Below are 17,394 nucleotides of genomic sequence, written 5' to 3'. Positions count from 1 at the left end.
GGTTTCCCAAATCTAAACATTACATTTCTACAGAGAAAAGTTCAAAGCATCGCCCACCTTCCAGCTGTCCAAGAGTTCTTCAGCCGCGCGCCTTCCTGCGGGTTCATCCGGGGGTTTCCGGGGGAGTGGGGTGGGGGTGCCCGTATGACGCTGCGTTCACTGGCTTTTCGAAATGCGCACTTCATGTCAATTGGGGCAAATTGAAGGCTTAAAAGCCTGATTACTTTAGATAATATATCCTATTTAATATATCATATTTAAAACTTTATTGAGAATTACTACAGGAAACAGTGATGAAACCTTTTTTAACAGATAAATTAGAGCACTTCATTGTAATACTATAATATATGAGATACGTCAAAAAAATTGACAGTTAAAGAAAAAAGAATATAATAGATGCTAATATTTTATAAACTCCATCAAAATAATTGTTTCATCTCATTTATCATAATATTTATAGGTTTTTTATCACACACCATTAGACTCGTAGTGTAAATAAATTAAAATGCAGAAAAATCAATTTAAAGAACTCTTTGGTCAGTCCCTGAACTCAACATTTTTCCGGTTTGTTGTCACATGTCAATCAAAGCCTAATCGCCGCAACAGCAACACGGAACGAGAAAACCTATACACGGGTCCCTAGAAATGTAAATAAAAGAAATTAATAAATCGCAACGTACCTTTTTACGAGATTTTCCACAGGAAAAAAAGAGAAAGGCACGTCACGTGACCCACGTCAGCCTGCATATATTTATGGAAAAGATCAGACGCGTTCAGATCCTTGAGGAAAAGTTGAACGTAACAAACAAACTACGAACTGCATGTCTGCAATGAATGGATATTATGAAAATAAAGGGGATATATACTGCTAGAAATGTTTTCAAAAATAAATCAGTCCATATTCACTCATATTTTACAATTTTCTGCGGAAAAAAAGAGAAACATATAAGTCACGTGACCCACGCGCACGTCTGCAGATATGAATGAAAGTTAACGTGTTTCTCCAACGTAACACAGAGCCTTTGGGAGAAAAAGTTGAACGAAACAAGCAAACTACAAACTGTATGTCCAACATGAAAGCACATTTTAAAAGAAAATGGTATATTTCTCACTAGAAATGTTGTCAAAATAAAAATTAGTCCTCAAAATATCTTGTTTTATGGGATATTCCACCGAAAAATGAACGTGCATCCGCCATGTTTTTTGCTCACGGCAGGCCAAACCTCCAAAGTCACGTGATCCTGAGAAGACTTGTAGAAAATGAATAGAAAAATGAAACGTATCCGCCTCACAGTTTAGGGGGCGTTTTTGTAAAACTCTCACGCATTTTCATGTGGACAAATGTAGCTACTACACATTTTAGGATGAGACTGGGTTGTTTCTCAACATCATTCGTCCATCATTCTGTGTTTTTCTTAATGTGTTGACTACAGAAGAGTGAGGCACATTTTGGGGTTCAAATCTGCAAACACTTAAGATAAATAATCAAAAAAGTGAGGCATTAAAAACGTGTGCTGCAGGAAGAAAAATAAAAAGGTTGAATTGAGTGAGAAGCAGACAGCTTAATGACTAATGGCCCTGCGCGCCCCTGAATGAACATTAAAGATGGTTCCACATTATTAGAGAAATTCATTATTTGACAGATAAAAAAAGAATGCAGTTCAATAGAAAGACCTTCTTCTGCTCGGCTTTAGAAACGTCTCCATTTAGTCCTGCCAGCAGAAGATTTGATCAAATAATATGTGATGCTTTAGCAGAGAAAAGCCAGCAGCAGCAGGCAGGAGACAAAGGGAAGCCGCTGACTCTCCACTCTCTCCAGGAACGGCATTAAGTTGCTTAATGACAATGAGGGAGGACTGAGTTGGTGTGAGATTAATGCCATTTAGCTGCCCTCATCATAAAGTTCAATGGACCAACAGCTCATTAGAAAGCCCTGAAGTTTAATTGAACGAAAACTAGCATCACATAAACCGTATTTCATCGCATCAGGATAAACTTTGATCATCGCTAACGCACAGAAGCACCAGCGAAGCTTTTACTCTACATGCACTCCATTACTAGTTTTGCCAATCTGTGCAGCTTTCCGAAGCTCATCGTTTTATGACTTTATGATACTCTATCCCCATAACGAGCCTAAATGGGGCACTGCCATTATTTTTTTGTTACCGGGGGCTTTTTGAGGTCCGAATTGTATTAATTGGAACCCTGTAAGTTTGAGATGGCACAGAGTCAAAAGCTTTGGTGTAAACGAGTCAAAAAATGGTATGAACCAGAACGGTGGACATTTCTTAATGAGTTGGCTTGAAATTCCAGAATCAGGGCATGAAACAGGCGGCTGTGATGGCAACATGTAGCAGACTGTGCCTTTGTGAGCTGGTTTTTGTTTTCTGTTTTGCCCTTTGTTTCCTGCAGCATCCAGGGGTGAAACTATAACTTTAGGCAAAGGTGGGTGATTGCTTGGAGGCCCCAATACTCTAGGAGCCCTAAAATAAACACACCCATTACTATTTAACTCTGTCAAAAAATAACCCCCAATTACTGAAGTGGCATGAGACTGCTCATGTGAAAGTGTTTCGTCCTCCTCCGTCCCTCTGCAGCAATGGACTATTCCGTTAACGGCAAGTTAGCGAGCAGAGACTCTTAAGCAGCGTTCACACTGAACTGTGTGTGACTGTGCTGCAGGGGCGTTCTCTTTCACTGTTAAGTCAGTGTATAGACACATTCAGAGGTCTGAAGCATCCTTTGAGCGATGGAAACGGCAGCCCGAGTTCAAATATCTGAACTTTGAAGAAATTGCATTGTGTGAACTGATCAGGTACTCGGCCTTGGCCCATGACGTGTTGATGATGTCAGCAGTGGATGGAGTCCAAAACCAACATTTGAACATCCTCCTCCTGAACTTTTTGCTATGTCTTTCTTATTTAAACAGAGAAAAATAATAAAAAATATCCTCTAATTTTCTTCCTGTTTTTATTTTTTCCCTCCTTGGACTAATGCGAGACCCCAAGTGGTCAAACTGGGTCACAAAGTGACGGAGTACCGCTGAAAGATGATGAACCTCACCATACTGGGAGCGTCTTAATGATGTCATGAACTCAGACATGGAGACGTGATTACCGATGCTTTTGTAAAGATCTTCAAAATGAAACAACCTGAACTTAGATAAACAGATAGATGGATCAAGCTAATGGGGCTTTAACTTAAAGTTTATTAAAATATTTTTGGACAAGCATAAAGCGGTAAATTTGATGTGTATCAAAGGAGAGGCGGCGACCAATGAAGAAGTTATTCGACAGACATTTTAGTTAAGTATTAATAATTATATAACTGCTGCAGAGGGCCCCATGTTGGTGTTTGCCAGGGCCCCCCAAACCGCTTAGTCCACCATTGACTCAAACAACACAGACTGCACCGTTTACAGCTCCTGCTGTAACTTCCTTGAATGAAACCCGCCTTAACCTCAGCTATCGGACATGCTGCAACATCTGTGGACTGGGACAGGGATGGCAAAGGAGGATAACCAATTTCTTTTTCGTTTAATGGATTTCTACTGAGCTTTGCACACTTTTTCACTTGAGAGCTTGGTCCACCGTACAGATAGCTGGCTGACAGATCCGGGCATGAAGGTTACGACCTTCTGCCTTTACACCAGAACGATCTCAAATGGACACGATAAGAAACTACCCTTTGCAAGAAAGGCACATTAACTGTGGGCAGAGTGGCCCCGATGCAGCCGGCAGAGCTTAGGAGTGGAAATGCAAAGCCACCATCTCACAGCGAGGAATGGCAGACTTTGTGGATTACAATTTTTTTCAATATTTCCCCCTAAACTTAGGCACAAAGCAGGGATAAGAGAACAACAGCCGGAAATCCGCTTGTACATTCAAATGCACCATCAAGCCTGTTTGCGTCTGGAATGATTTCCTGTGAGGCATCTCCACATGTGTGATCACAAAAGAGACGTGCGTCTTTGAGAAGCCTGCCAACAGCAAGTCATGCTGAGAAATGGACAGACGTTCAGGGTTCTGTCTTATCTGTAATGTCAAACAGGTAGAAGGTATCTGATGGAAACGTAGGCCCTAACCGTTACTTCAAAGATCAAGACGGTTTTGGCTTTTTCTTCTCCAAAACACTGACGCTTTCTCGAAAGTGACGAGACTTTGACATACTCCCCTAAAACAAAGTCAATAGAGGCTCTCCTTATCAGGAGAGCATGTCAGCATGAGAGAGGAGAGTGACTCAATCATCTGGACTCCAGAAGCCACTCTGTGACTCAGATCAAATCAGGAGCAGAGACTGGCAGCTCCTCATAGGCATCAGAGGAACCGACTACAGACTTTGTTTAACCAGGAAAGGTCAATAATTGAATAAATTATTTAGAAAACATCAAGAGAAAACCGGTTTTCATTTGTAAGTAATCTAACCTTTGACGTCCCACTCCGATTATTGTTTGATTCATTTTCAAAGCCTTCACAGTGGTCTGTTAATTATGACTATGCCGCAATTAGCCCAAATCTTAAAATATGCAAGGCGGCAGGAGTTCCTTTGAAATTCGTCTCTGAGAAAAAACTCTTGGCCCAGAAAAACCCCGCCTTTCCCTCCCCGTTGCTGTGAGCTCACTGTTTACACAATCTCCCCTGCTAGCTTACAGCCCCCTCACAGCCCCAACTTACCATTACTAGTTATCCAGCCGTATAGTTTTGATCCAGATAACCCCTCAGATAAGGCTTTAAAACTATCATCAAATCTTTAGGCTCCACCAATAGAAGCATTGACCATGCATGCAATTTATTTATGATCAAGAAATCTGCAGTGGTCTGAAGAAAGATGAACTTTTTGCATTGTTGCATCGTTCATTGTAATTGTAGTATTATCTGTAATACAGAGAGAAATATGTCTAAGGTTTTCTAAAGTCATGTTGGTTTCCTTTATTTATCAATTTCAACTTTGCTGAAATCACAGGATACATGTTTATCTGTGTTTTAAGCAGAATTTCTGTCTTTTTAAATAGTCAGTTTTTAGTTTCTTTGATGCTTTCTACAGAAAGTAGTCTGCGTTGATACCTAATTCTGCCCGCCTCAGTTAAGGCCCAAACGGAATGGCCGTGATTTTAATGTGAAGCTCAGAATAAGCAGCTTAAATAAAAGCCATCTCAGTCAGTTGGTGTGATCACGCAGTTCACGTCCTGAAAGCTTGGCGAGGCCACTCGGACTCAACACTGCTGCACTAAACAAGGTCCGATTGACTGCACTGCAGCACCCGAACTACCATAGTTCAAATAAATGGGATTGCACAGACAGGAAACTAAGGAAGTGGGGAAGGACTGCTTGATTTTCACAATAAAACCCCTCGTGCTGTCCGGAAACATGCATGGAGCGTGCAGCTGTTTGTGTTCAGGCCATGACTCTTGATCTGATGGCTAAATTTGATGACACTCATGTTCTTGGTGTTCCCTGTGAAAGGTGATTGGGTATTTTTATTTTTATTGCTTTAACCGATCTTCTCATCACAAGCTCCTCCTCTCATTGAAGCCAAATCTTCATCTTCAATCTGAATCCAGGATGATTTACTCCAGTTAAAGCTTGATTTATGTTTCTGTTAAGCTCCTTTGGTGAGTCCACACACAGGAACTGCAGCACTTTTGTCATTTTGTAGTTAGCTTGCGTTGGTTTGCTGTAACTGTTGGGGACAAATAGTGACAATTCTAATATTTGTGTTATTTTTTTAACTACTACCCAGAAAAATGTCAAAGTCTGGAACCTTTTTGAGCATTTTTGTGGCAATGCTTGATATCCATCTTTTTGTTACCTTTTTTTCATTATATTACACAATCATAGAAAGAAGATACAATTTTACAAAGATTTTAACTCTGAGTAGTAAACAAAGTCATTTTTACCCCCAGAATCCCCCCCCCAAACTGTTTTTGATGTTTGATTAACAAAGATCAAATGTATAAAGACAAAATAAAAATGTATGAAAAAATGAAGCAAATACAAGCCCAAAATGATGTGTAGATGTAGAAATAAACAAGCAAAGCTCCATTAAACTATACGTTCCAAGGATTTATTCCACATAGCACAATTATGTCATAACTCTTGTTGTGTTTCAAAGCGAAAAACTGTTTTGAAACTTTTACATGAAACTTTAATTAAAAACTAGGCTGTTAGCACGTCTGCATCTCGCCTCGTTCATTGTAAACAACGCATGTGATTGGCAATTACATCCGTGAGGTCAGAGACACGAAGGGTCAAAGCGACTGTTCCCGACATCAGAAATTTACCAAATGATCGGTGCAAAGTGAACCAGTCCTGTTATAACCCTTGTGCTATCCTATGATGCTACGCTTACATTCACGTGTTCTTCCTACCATGACAAAGGTGGATAAAGGTGAAGAGGATTTCATGTAATCCATAGACACCAGTGAAGATCACAAATCATTGAAGAAAAAATGTTCAGAGCACTGTCTAGTGGGTCTAGATGACCCAACTCCCAATGTTAAAGTGCCTAGGATAGCACAAGGGATAAACTGTAGTTGCACAGACTGAACATGTAGGGTGTTGCAGGTGTTGTTTATGTGGCATAACTCAAGGAATATTCAGTGTATAATTTTGAACAGATGCAAAATTTACGGGCTTCTTAAATTCATTCGAAGCGTGCAACCTCTAGCAACCGATGAGTAACGCAGTTTGCATTCAATCTGAGGCATTTGATAATCCAGACGGCGATGGCACTAAAACTAATTATTCATAAGAATAACAAAAAGAAAACAGCAAATTCTCTACATACTTTTTTAAAACTTCTGGTTTATTTGCTATCCATTCAAAGACTTTTCCAAAGTTTTCCAAATAAACCTGAGCTTCATATTCTAAAACCCCAGTAAGATAAAGAGCAAGGGTACAAGACTTTTACCCACAATTCATAGGTATGCAAAGTGTTTGTATTACTTTGCATTAGTTAGGAGAATATCAACATGACAAGTTGGAAAAATTCAAGCATCAATCCTTTGAATTCTAAACTGAAGCTGTTTTAAAGAAAAAACAGGAGTGCAGTTGGCAAAGTAACCGCTTGGGGCTTCTCACCCACGCAAGCCGGTTATTATTTACTTCAAAGTAAAACAGTCCAGCTAAACAACAAGGATACTTATTCTTAGCCCATTGTAAGAAGAAAACAGTTCTTAAAGGTTGAACAGTTCTTAAAGGTTGAGCCTTAATCTTTCAACATATCTGTCTAAGTTGACTAAAGAACTAATAAAATAATTTGACTTAAAATCCAATAACATAAATACCAGTCGTTCACATGGCCTCTACCGCTTTTGCAGTAAGAGATAATCCTGCCAACTGTTCAGTGGTGTCCAACCCTGTTCATTGTGAGATACCGCTCTGCTTGTTGGGCAGCTAACCTTGCTTTAGTAATTACCGGCCACTTGGATCAGGTGTGTTCAGTCAATCAGAAACTGGACTCACTCAACTCAGCCAATGAGCAACTGCTAAAGCAGGGTTAGCTGGAAAACAAGCAGGGCGTTAGCTCAAGAGTAAAAGGCCAGGAAATGCCCGAATCTGGAAACAGTTGGGTAGTGGGAACACGCCATCAACAGCGGGGGGAAAAAAGACGCCGGGGATGTAGACCGCCTGCATCTCCAATCAGCTTTGGGCCGTGCCGTTTGGCTGGAGGTAAAGACTGGAGGTAAAGCTTTGGTGTTGAAGGGTTAAAATTCAATGCCATCAAAAAGTCTTCAACTAAAAAACATTAGTTTTCAAAAAATTCACTTTGAAATACATTTGTCATAGCTATTACATAACCTTTGAAGTTAAATAGGTTCTGATTTAAACTTTATATCTGTTATAAATCTGCACTGTTGTAGGGACTGATGTTCTTCTCAGACAAGCCGCCTAGTGGTCATGTGGTGAACTGACCCGATTGAAGAAGAGGAAGTTAAGGTGTCGAGTGGAACTCAGGAAAACAATAATAGTCAGCAGTAAGTAAGGATGACCAAGTGAACCCAAACCCTAGAAACAAAGGAAAAAAAGAAGCACGAGTGTCTGCATTGTTGTTTCGTCTTTATTTTCTTGTGGATCAGCCGCTGCGTCCAAGGCCCCTGAGCACATGAACATGCCAGTCCTATTTATAGCAATGTGCGACTTTCAAAACCATTTTCTATACGGCATCTCTGCTGCTCTTTCAAGATGACAGTTCACATCCGTCGCTTTCATCAATTTCCCTCACCTCCTCTCAGAAAGAAAGCTGGCTCGGCTGGGATCCGACATGGAACTGTATGAAGGTAATGACACAAATATGCCCACAGACGTCCTGTCATTTATCTTCTCACTACTTTTTGTAAGTCAATTAGCCCAGTGAACGTGCTGTATTTGTTATTATCCACATTACACCACAGGTAAATGACTTCTCTTAGGAGCAGACACTTCTATCAGTTGTCTTTGACGGCAGCTGGACAGGAATTAGGATGATGGATTGAAGACTCAGAATGGAGCCAACCAAAGCTTGCTGATTCATACGTGTTTTAGCACTGGATTTATATGAGCAGGAAGTGAAAACTAACGGCAAAGTAAATAAACCTGACTGTCCTTCAGTTCCTCCTGTTTGCAGGATCTTCTGCAGCATCTGCATGAAGGTCTTTCTCCAGTGTTCTACTCAACAAGCAAAGTCAGTGACAGCAATGTCATGTGGGGATGAAGCAGCTGAAAGTCTCCTTTAAGAAACACAAGCTCCTCTGCACTTCATGGCAGTCTGGCAATGCGGAGAAGGGAAAGGATGTGTACTTTTCTCTCTGAGGGGCTGTGGTTGAGAGGTGTTCCTTGTTTTAAGATGTCAAAACAAGCTCAAAGAAAAGGAAAAAATGTGTGCACAGACTGAAATAAATATGCATGAAGTTGGAGTGTGACAGAATATAAAATTTGGTACTACAGTTGGTACTGGATAGCTTATTTTGAAGCACAAAGTTTTCAGGAGATGATCTCCATTTGGCTGCTAACTCGAATGATTCTTAAGAAGACAGAAATAACATTTGGCTCGTAAACCAAATCTGGAGTTTTTCAAATTCTAATGCATATCCTACTAGCCCACAATCAATTTTAAGTTTTAAAACAGCAAAAGCCCTAAAGGCTGTGTCACACAGCCACTATGGACATTTTGCGGATATTGCATGGATGAAATTTGGTCATACGTGAATATACGTGAAAAAAGTGAGGAAAGTTGTGGTCTTTACATGAAATTATCACAGATCCATCAAGAATGAACCACGTTAAAACCACGGAAGAAGTACGAATAAACCACGCCAAGAATACATAAATCAACATAGATAGGACTGACATTAACCATTTGTGAATATTGCACTGTTTATATGCAATTTATCAGTGGTTTGTGCACCAATAATGTAATTTTAACATATGTGTGCTGTATACGTAATATAAAAGTTATACATCGATGGTACATGCATGAAAAGTCTGCCAGACATACGTGGAACACCCGTGGTAAGCCAAAATTCTGCTAACTTCTAATTCCAACATTTTGTCCACATGGCCTTGCTATGGATGCCTGAGAAGTTACGAGACGATCGCCAAAAATCCCTAGGACAACTTTTCGTTTGTATCTGGTGCTAATGGTGCTTTTTTTTCAAAATGCATGAACTTTTTCCAAGGTCAAAGGTCAACGATGCTTCTGTGGCGTTTGTAGACTAGAGCTGGCAGCAAGTGTGTGCGTTTTCGTGACCATCACTCAAACAAAAGTGTCGTTTTCCCATATTGTAGAAAAACACAAAAAACGGTAATTCTCAGGGTGCGCCACAAAATGGCCGCCAAGCCGTAGGTCGTGTGGCCATCCCATAATGATTTCAAAACTTTTTTGGGATATCCAAGGTCTTTTACAAGACAATAAAAAGAATATGCAATGAAACTGCAAGAGTGTTATTGATCAAAATGCATACATTAGAAAACATTAACTTTGAGGATATACGTATATACTGTATATTTGCATAGATCAGACAAAGGAGCTTGATGTAAACATTTTAGGTCATTTGAAATGTTTCGCATTCTTCATCTCATCTTCACTCCTGCTCGTCTCGCCCACATCTTTGACATTATAATGCTATATGGCATCTATCATAACAGATACAGAAGCCATGGCTTATGGTTGATCCATGAGGGTTAAAATATCCATAAACTGTAAATCTGAATGTTCTGAAAAGATTAGGCTGATCAAAAAGCTAAAAAGCTTTGTATTATTTTAGGAAAAATCAAATCACTTACTTTGCGATGGATTTGAAGATGTCAGATATTTAAAATCTATATCAAAAATGTGACAAAAAGCAAAAGTCATGGCTTCAGTATAGTCTAAAGTTGACCTTAAACACTTTAAATGACACAGAAAAAAAATAAGTCCAAATCGTCCTAAAAAAGAAACTTCAAGGTTTAATGAGCATGGCTTTTTCAGGAAAGTAATAGCAACGGCCAAAGTTTATACAGCAATAGCTGTGCAGAAATTTCTTTTAAAACAAATCTAAACCTATGTGCAGAAGCAACACAACAGAGAAGCTGTATCGCAATTCAGCCCCTCATCATGGGAAATGATCAAACGATCAATTTACCAAAGAAATAGGTGGAAATTGTTACACAAAACAACATCTTTATTTTCACCTTGGCATGAGAAGGGCAGCACGCATGCAGTTTCAGTTAAGGCATTCAGAAGTATTTGACCTCAAGAATCCAATTTTATTTCCAGATTGATCGCCCTTGTGACAGTAGAGAGTTACACAACATTTGTGGATTCTTTTTACAAGACATATTATATCATGTTGTGTCTTTGCAGCTTTTTTAACATTGTAAAATTTCAATTCACGGCTGACTATTTCATGTCGTATAAATGTTCGTATAAGCAATAACCATTCACCAAATGAGTAACGTCATTGCAGATTTTCATCTAAAATGCTGCTTTAGAGCAAACATTTCATGTAAACAAATGTAATAGTAAGTTATTTTGCGATATTTAACCCTATGGGGTCCAGATGACCCCACCCTCACATTGACGTGTTCTCCCTACCATGACAAAGGTGGATAAAGGTGGAAAGATTTCATGTAATCCATGGACACCAGTGAAGATCACAAATCATTGAAGAAAAAAGGTTCAGCACACTGTCTAGTGGGTCTAGATGACCCGACTCCCAATGTTAAAGTGCCTAGGATAGCACAAGGGTTAAAGACCCACTCCAATGAAAACTGTGTTTTTAACATGTTCTTGTGGCTCCAAGCTGTACGGCTGGATAGCTCTGTCATTGCTCGCCATTTTTGTTGCACCGGTAATGTTAGGTTGGGGTTGTGAGTGTCTGTAAGATCGGGGGAGAGTGTGTAAACAAAGAGCTCTCAGAAACGGGGGGAGAGGATGGGAGGGTGGGGGCTGCTCAGCGCCAACAGTCCTGTCCACGACACACAGGGAAATTTCAAAGGAACTCCTACCGCTCTGCAGAAACTACGTCTTAGAAAACGACACAGGTTTTAGGGTTTTGGCTAAAACGGCATGATAAAAAAACAAACACTCCACTCCATTGGAGGCTCATTTATAGATTTAGAGATTCTGAGACAGTAAAAGTTTGATAGCTTAAAAAATAATAACAATAATTACTGTGCAATATTTATAAGAAACATGTAACAACAGAATAGGGCGTGAACAGTTGCAGGTTTTTCTGCTTCCTTTGTGGCTGTGAGGTTTGTGTGTTATTTTTGTCGCACTGCGTTTTAATTTGGAATGGTATTCTTGGAATTAAAGGAAGATAAAAGGGATACTGGTGCTTTGTTAATATCTCTCTGAAGGTGGACTCAATCTGGCAACTGAATGTCTAACCCTCATTTTCTCTTCCTCTCTCCCTGTATTCAGCACATTGGATGTGAGATAACTGCAAACTCAGCTTAGTAAGGGCTTACCTTAGCTGGAGGAACTCTTAAAGTCATCTCCTTTCATCTTTCTGGTTGCCAAATAAACCAAACAGTTTTTTTCTTTTCATCACCATCTGGACGATGAATATGTATCTATGTAACTTTTCCCTGTTTGTGCATGCCGTCGTGCTCAGAGTCACAGATCGCACCTGTCTGGCTGGATTTTCAAAGGTGTGCATTAACAACACCAGCGGTTTGATGGGCAAATGTGTGCAAAGAAGAGGACTGCAGGCTGTTGATGGCTGCGCAGAAATAACTACTTGTGCACAGTCATGGCCGTTATGCAAGTCCTTCATGCATTTAACCTGCATAATCCTCCATTAGGACGGCAGATAATAACTACGGGATAAAGTAGGAGCGACTTTGTGCATTTTTAGGTCTAAACTCTCTAGACAAATTTCCATGTTAATTGTGGTGATGTAATATTTTTTTCGTCACAAAAGCTGCTTTTATAGTTGATGCACAATGAGCTTTAGCAAAAGGTCTGCAAACAAGCGTCTATGAAAGCGGAAGCGTTTTAGTTGGATTCCTTGTTTAGTCTTTGATGTTGTTGCCATTCTTTCCTCTTTTTTTTTTTTTAGCTGGGATTAAGATACATAAATACATATTTAGAAAAGTATTCGGGAAGTTAAATGGTACTCTTCTCCTTCACTGACCCTAAATGTCTTTCTTCAGTATATGAGGCACTTCCACAAGAGAGTTTCTGAGCCAATGAGAGTCAAGTGTGAGACCTAATCCATTACACTTTGACAACATGGGTATCAGCGCACTACAGCCATGCGGGCCCTCCATCTTAACTCGCCTAATACGCAGTTAATTACCACTGTTCTGACCTGCCGGTAAGACGAACCCATGTTTCTGTTATCTGTGAAGAAATGCATTAGCGTATGCCCCCTTTAATGGCTTTAATTAGTTGTAAACAGAGCTGATTCTCCATTTAGGTGGATGAGAAGTCAATGCGGCAACGCTGTCCCAATTTGCAGCTCTAACTCTATCTCCTTGAGATGGGGGTGAAGGAAAAGGCGGCTCACAGCTGACAGAAAAACCCTGTTTTCACTATATTCACTCTGTGAAAGAAAAATGACAACATATTGACAGAGAGGAAATATTTCAATGTCAGTAACACAATCTTGAGGATTTTTTCTTTTCTGAAGGAGTTGAGGAAACATGAGTGGATGTAAAGAAAAGGACTCATTATCTTGTCAGTGTGAAGTAAGCATATCTCTGAAATTACAATGAAGAGGGAGGATCAAAATTAGAAGTGTTAGACGAAGACATGCTCTCAGTGTTTAGAAAAAGACATCAACAGTCCGCCACAACTATGTTTTGACAGCATAGCCTAAAGTCCCACTCAAATCATCTTCTGATCTGTTTTCAAAGTGTTTCCAGTGGCTTTTTAGTCATGAAGATGCTGTTTTTAGCCAATATCTAAAAATCTGCCATTTTCTAGGACATACTTTCTGCAGAACGGCAGAAATTGATTAGAAATTCACCTCTCAGCATAGTAACAACTATGTCTGTTGTTGCGGAGCAAACCCCCCCCCCCCCCCCTTCCCCTCCCCGTTACTGAGAGCTCTCTGTTTACAGTACACACTCTCCTGACTGCATATTTTCTATGTGCTGTCTTTTTCAAACAGCATTTTTTCTTATGCTCCTGATTCACGACAATTTTGAATAAAGAAATAATCAGAAATGCTATTTTAATCTTAATCATCGTTATATATGTCCACTAACATCAGAAAAATGTTAAAAGAAGATGTTAAAAACACCAAAAACACATCGCAGTGGATCGTTAAAAATCTTTGAAGTTTCCATCTGACAAAAAAAAAAGGCCTATAAAGTGATAATCAGTAAGCTGCTGTGCATCCTCATCCATCCGCACAAAACTTTCCATCCTTCAGTCCTTTCATTTCCTGACTAATGCCTTGCATGGTGCAGTGTTCCCACACTGGAGGAGGCTAATGGCTCTTGATGGTTTCTTATGCGGGGCACTACAGCTTTTGAGTTAGCTGGTCTCCATCTTAACAATAAGAGGATGGAGCTGTCAGGAAATGCCGTCAGAACACACTAAAAGAAAAAAAAGTTCCAGCATATTTCTGTCACAGGACCGAAACAAACTAGTTATTGAATGCGTATTGCATTTGTTGTTTAATGGTCATGTGACAAATATACCATCCATCTATCCATTTTCTGAACCTGCCTATCCCTGCTACAGTTGGGTGAGGGGGCGCTCCCTTAGAGATAGGGTGAGAAGCTCGGTCACCCGCGGAGAGCTCGGAGTAGAACCGCTTCTCCTCCACATCGCAAGGAGCCCAAGTTGAGGTGGCTTGGGCATCTAGTCTGGATGCCCCCTGGACGCCTCCCTGGAGAGGTGTTCCGGGCATGTCCCACTGGGCGGAGGCCCCGGGGAAGACCCAGGACACGCTGGAGAGACTACGTCTCTCGGCTGGCCTGGGAACGCCTCGGGTCCCCCCAGAGGAGCTGGAGGAAGTGGCTGGGGCGAGGGAAGTCTGGGCATCTCTGCTTAGACTGCTGCCCCCGCGACCCGGTCCCGGATAAGAGGAGGAAGTTGGATGGATGGAGTTGGGTGAGGGCGGGTTACACCCTGGACAGGTCGCCAGTCGATTGCAAGACCAAAGACACATTCATGTTCACACACTGGTTCATTTTGGAATCTCAAGTTCACCTATGAAGCAAGTTTTTGGATTGTGGGAGGAAACCGGAGATCCCAGAGAAAACCCACACATGCACAGAAAGGTGGTTTGCCCTCTCTGGGTGGGTGGAGTGCTCCTATCCCACATGGAGGAGTTTAACTATCTTGGGGTTTTGTTCCTGAGTAAGCGTGAGATTGACAGGCGGATTGGTGCAGCGTCCGCCGACAACTTTGCTGTCGAAGCTCTCAATTTATCAGTCAAACTTTGTTCCAATACTCACCTGGTCGTGAGCTCTGGGTCATGACCAAAAGAATGAGATCTCCCTTAGAGATGGGGTGAGAAGCTCTGTCACCTGGAAAGAGCTCGGAGTAGAACTAAAGCTCCTCCAAATCAAGAGGAGCCAGTTGAGGTGGCTTGGGCATCTGGTCTGAATGCCTCCTGGGCGCCTCCCCGGGGAAATGTTCTGGCATGTCCCACTGGGTGGAGGCCCATAGGAAGACATAGGACACGCTGGAGAGACTATGTCTAGCTGTTTCCCCTCAGAGGAGCTGGAAGAAGTGACCTGGGAGAGGGAAGTCTAGGGCATCTATGCTTAAACTGCTGCCCCCATGACCCAGTCCCAGATAAGTGGAAGAAGATGGATGGATGGAAGTTTAAAAATAATTTTTCTCTATAAAACAAAATAAAGCCAGGGGGAGTTTCTTATTTTAATCTAAAGGCAAGAAGGTAAGCAGGTAGAAAGAGCAGAATCCCCAGAATCACCATGCTTTTATTTTTATGAAAGCATGGTGATTTTATAAAAATAAAAGCATGGTAAAAGTGCATGGTGGTTCCTCTCACTGTGTCACAGCTTTAAGTCTTCAAGGACATGTTTTCAAAGGTCTATGGTCGAAGCGTATGGAAGCTTATGCATTCAATAAAAAAAGGAGTGATCTTCATTCTAAATGTTGTGTTCGATTTGTTCTATTTTTTTAAGAACTACAAAAGCAAAGAACTCCAAACAGGCTGGGCTGTAACCTCACCTGCTTATGAAAACTATAAGATAGCCTACAATTAAAAGTTGAAAAGCCACGATGTGACATGAACCATATCTCGAAATACAAAAGAAAAAAAAACATTACTTTGAAAAACATTTAAAATTAGCTTAAAAAACAGACTGTGCCATATAGTTGACCACACAGTGGCTTTACAGACCATTTCTCAATGGTTTTGTCACCTTTAACCCTTGTGCTATCTTAGATGACCCCCCCCCCCCCCTTACATTGATGTGTTCTCCCTACCATGACAAAGGTGGATAAAGGTGGAAAGATTTCATGTAATCCATGGACACCAGTGAAGATCACAAATCATTGAAGAAAAAAGGTTCAGAGCACTGTCTAGTGGGTCTACATGACCCAACTCCCAACGTTAAAGTGCCTAGGATAGCACAAGGGTTAAACTAATATGGAGAAAGTGATAGTAGTTCTTAATTTGAAGGAAAACATCTGTGGTTTTTTTTCTAGACATGAATAAATTAGAACAAAGATCAAGTAAAGAAAACTTCCTGTCTGCTCAGTACCTTTTAATGGAAACTGATGCACTCTAACTAAGTATGTTCTTTATTAAATGTTGCCCACAGTGGGGGTGTGACAGCTCAGGTGTGTGTGAGCCTTAAATTGAGAGCATTACATCTTTTGTAGCACTTCTTAAACCCAACACAAAACAACAAGGGGGGAGATTGCACAGCAAAAATTCCAGCCAAGCTGGCAGAAATCTTCCGATATTTCCATTTCTTCTGGACTGTTAGATTCACTGGAGCAAAAAGAGAGAAAAAACTTAAATCAAGATCACAAGAGGCGAGGCGAGGCAGAAGTAAGAGCAGCATTCCTGCAGGCAGACCCACACTCGGGCGCACACACACACAGTGGACAAAGGATGTGCCTCCACTCTTATGTATTTAAATGTACTTGCATTTAAATTCTATAACAAGTCTTCACTTTTAAAAATTTCTAGTTATTAACAACGTCATAGATCAGGGCAGTCAGAGAGAACCATCATGCATGTTCACAGTCACACTGGATAATTAGGAGGTGACATATAATCATATATGGACATTTTCAGACTGTGCAAATGGAGGATTCTAAAATGGCAACTGGGGTTTGAACTAGAACAATCTTTGCTAAAAAGGCAACAGTGCTAGCCAACAGACTGCTTTTCAAGACTTCTTTCAGCTTTTAATTTGTGTGCATTGAATTATTTTGATCAGATAGTTGACTGAGAACTGAGAAGAAATAGTGCTTTATTGTATCATTTGGGAATTATAGCAGATAGCAAGTCTAGTGGAGCTCTAGCTCCAGTGTTTACATTCTTTACATTCTACTGTAGCTCTTCCACTGTTAGCATGATAATTCCAGCGGATTCAAGAGAAAAGTAACTTTGCGCTGATGTGCAACACTTCACAGTAGTACAGAGTTTGTGCAATTGATGTAAATCTGCTGAAAAGTGGCGTTTGTGATAATCTCATTTTTAACCCATGACTGTTGTCATGTTCTTACAATAGGTCCAACTCTTTACCTGCAAGAACATCTTATTTAAACTTAAATGAAAATAGGCTTTTCACAACATTTTTAGGTTACAAATAATTTAAAATAGATTAATTACATTAATTAATTTCAGGTCACGATTGATTAATCCCACACAAGAAAAATAATCGCATGACTGCACTATTTAAAAACACCATTTTTATTGGTCTTTAAACATTCATTACAGACTGAAAACAGTTTTTTTTTAAAGAGTTCATGGGTGAAGGTTTGTTTTCC

The 17,394-nt window shown here is 40.4% G+C and overlaps 2 protein-coding genes across 27 annotated transcripts in view; both read right to left on the bottom strand.

Moving 5' to 3' along the window:
• Positions 1-17,191, bottom strand: part of LOC111947866 (uncharacterized) — a 44,998-nt gene extending 27,807 nt beyond the window's left edge. For 5 of the 26 annotated variants that reach the window (XR_013658009.1, XR_013658015.1, XR_013658008.1 and 2 more), the window contains exon 1: positions 58-1,388. Coding sequence is in view for 8 of the 26 variants with exons in the window: in XM_078952349.1 (XP_078808475.1) it covers positions 58-163; positions 1,113-1,191 (185 nt within the window). In the remaining 18 variants the exon portion in view is untranslated. Of the gene's footprint in view, positions 1-57 lie in introns of all 26 variants that reach the window. The other 21 variants (XR_013658014.1, XR_002873824.2, XR_002873827.2 and 18 more) reach the window with 14 other exon arrangements.
• The window catches only part of rtn4r (reticulon 4 receptor), a 78,627-nt gene that overhangs the window by 46,375 nt on the left and 14,858 nt on the right, over positions 1-17,394 (bottom strand). The window lies entirely within an intron of this gene.

This window comes from Oryzias latipes, chromosome 9 (genome assembly GCF_053564925.1).
Source record: "Oryzias latipes strain Hd-rR chromosome 9, Olatipes_Hd-rR_3.1".
NCBI lineage: Eukaryota > Metazoa > Chordata > Actinopteri > Beloniformes > Adrianichthyidae > Oryzias > Oryzias latipes.
Note: the sequence above shows the minus strand (reverse complement) of the source record. Positions and strands in the feature narration are given on the sequence as shown.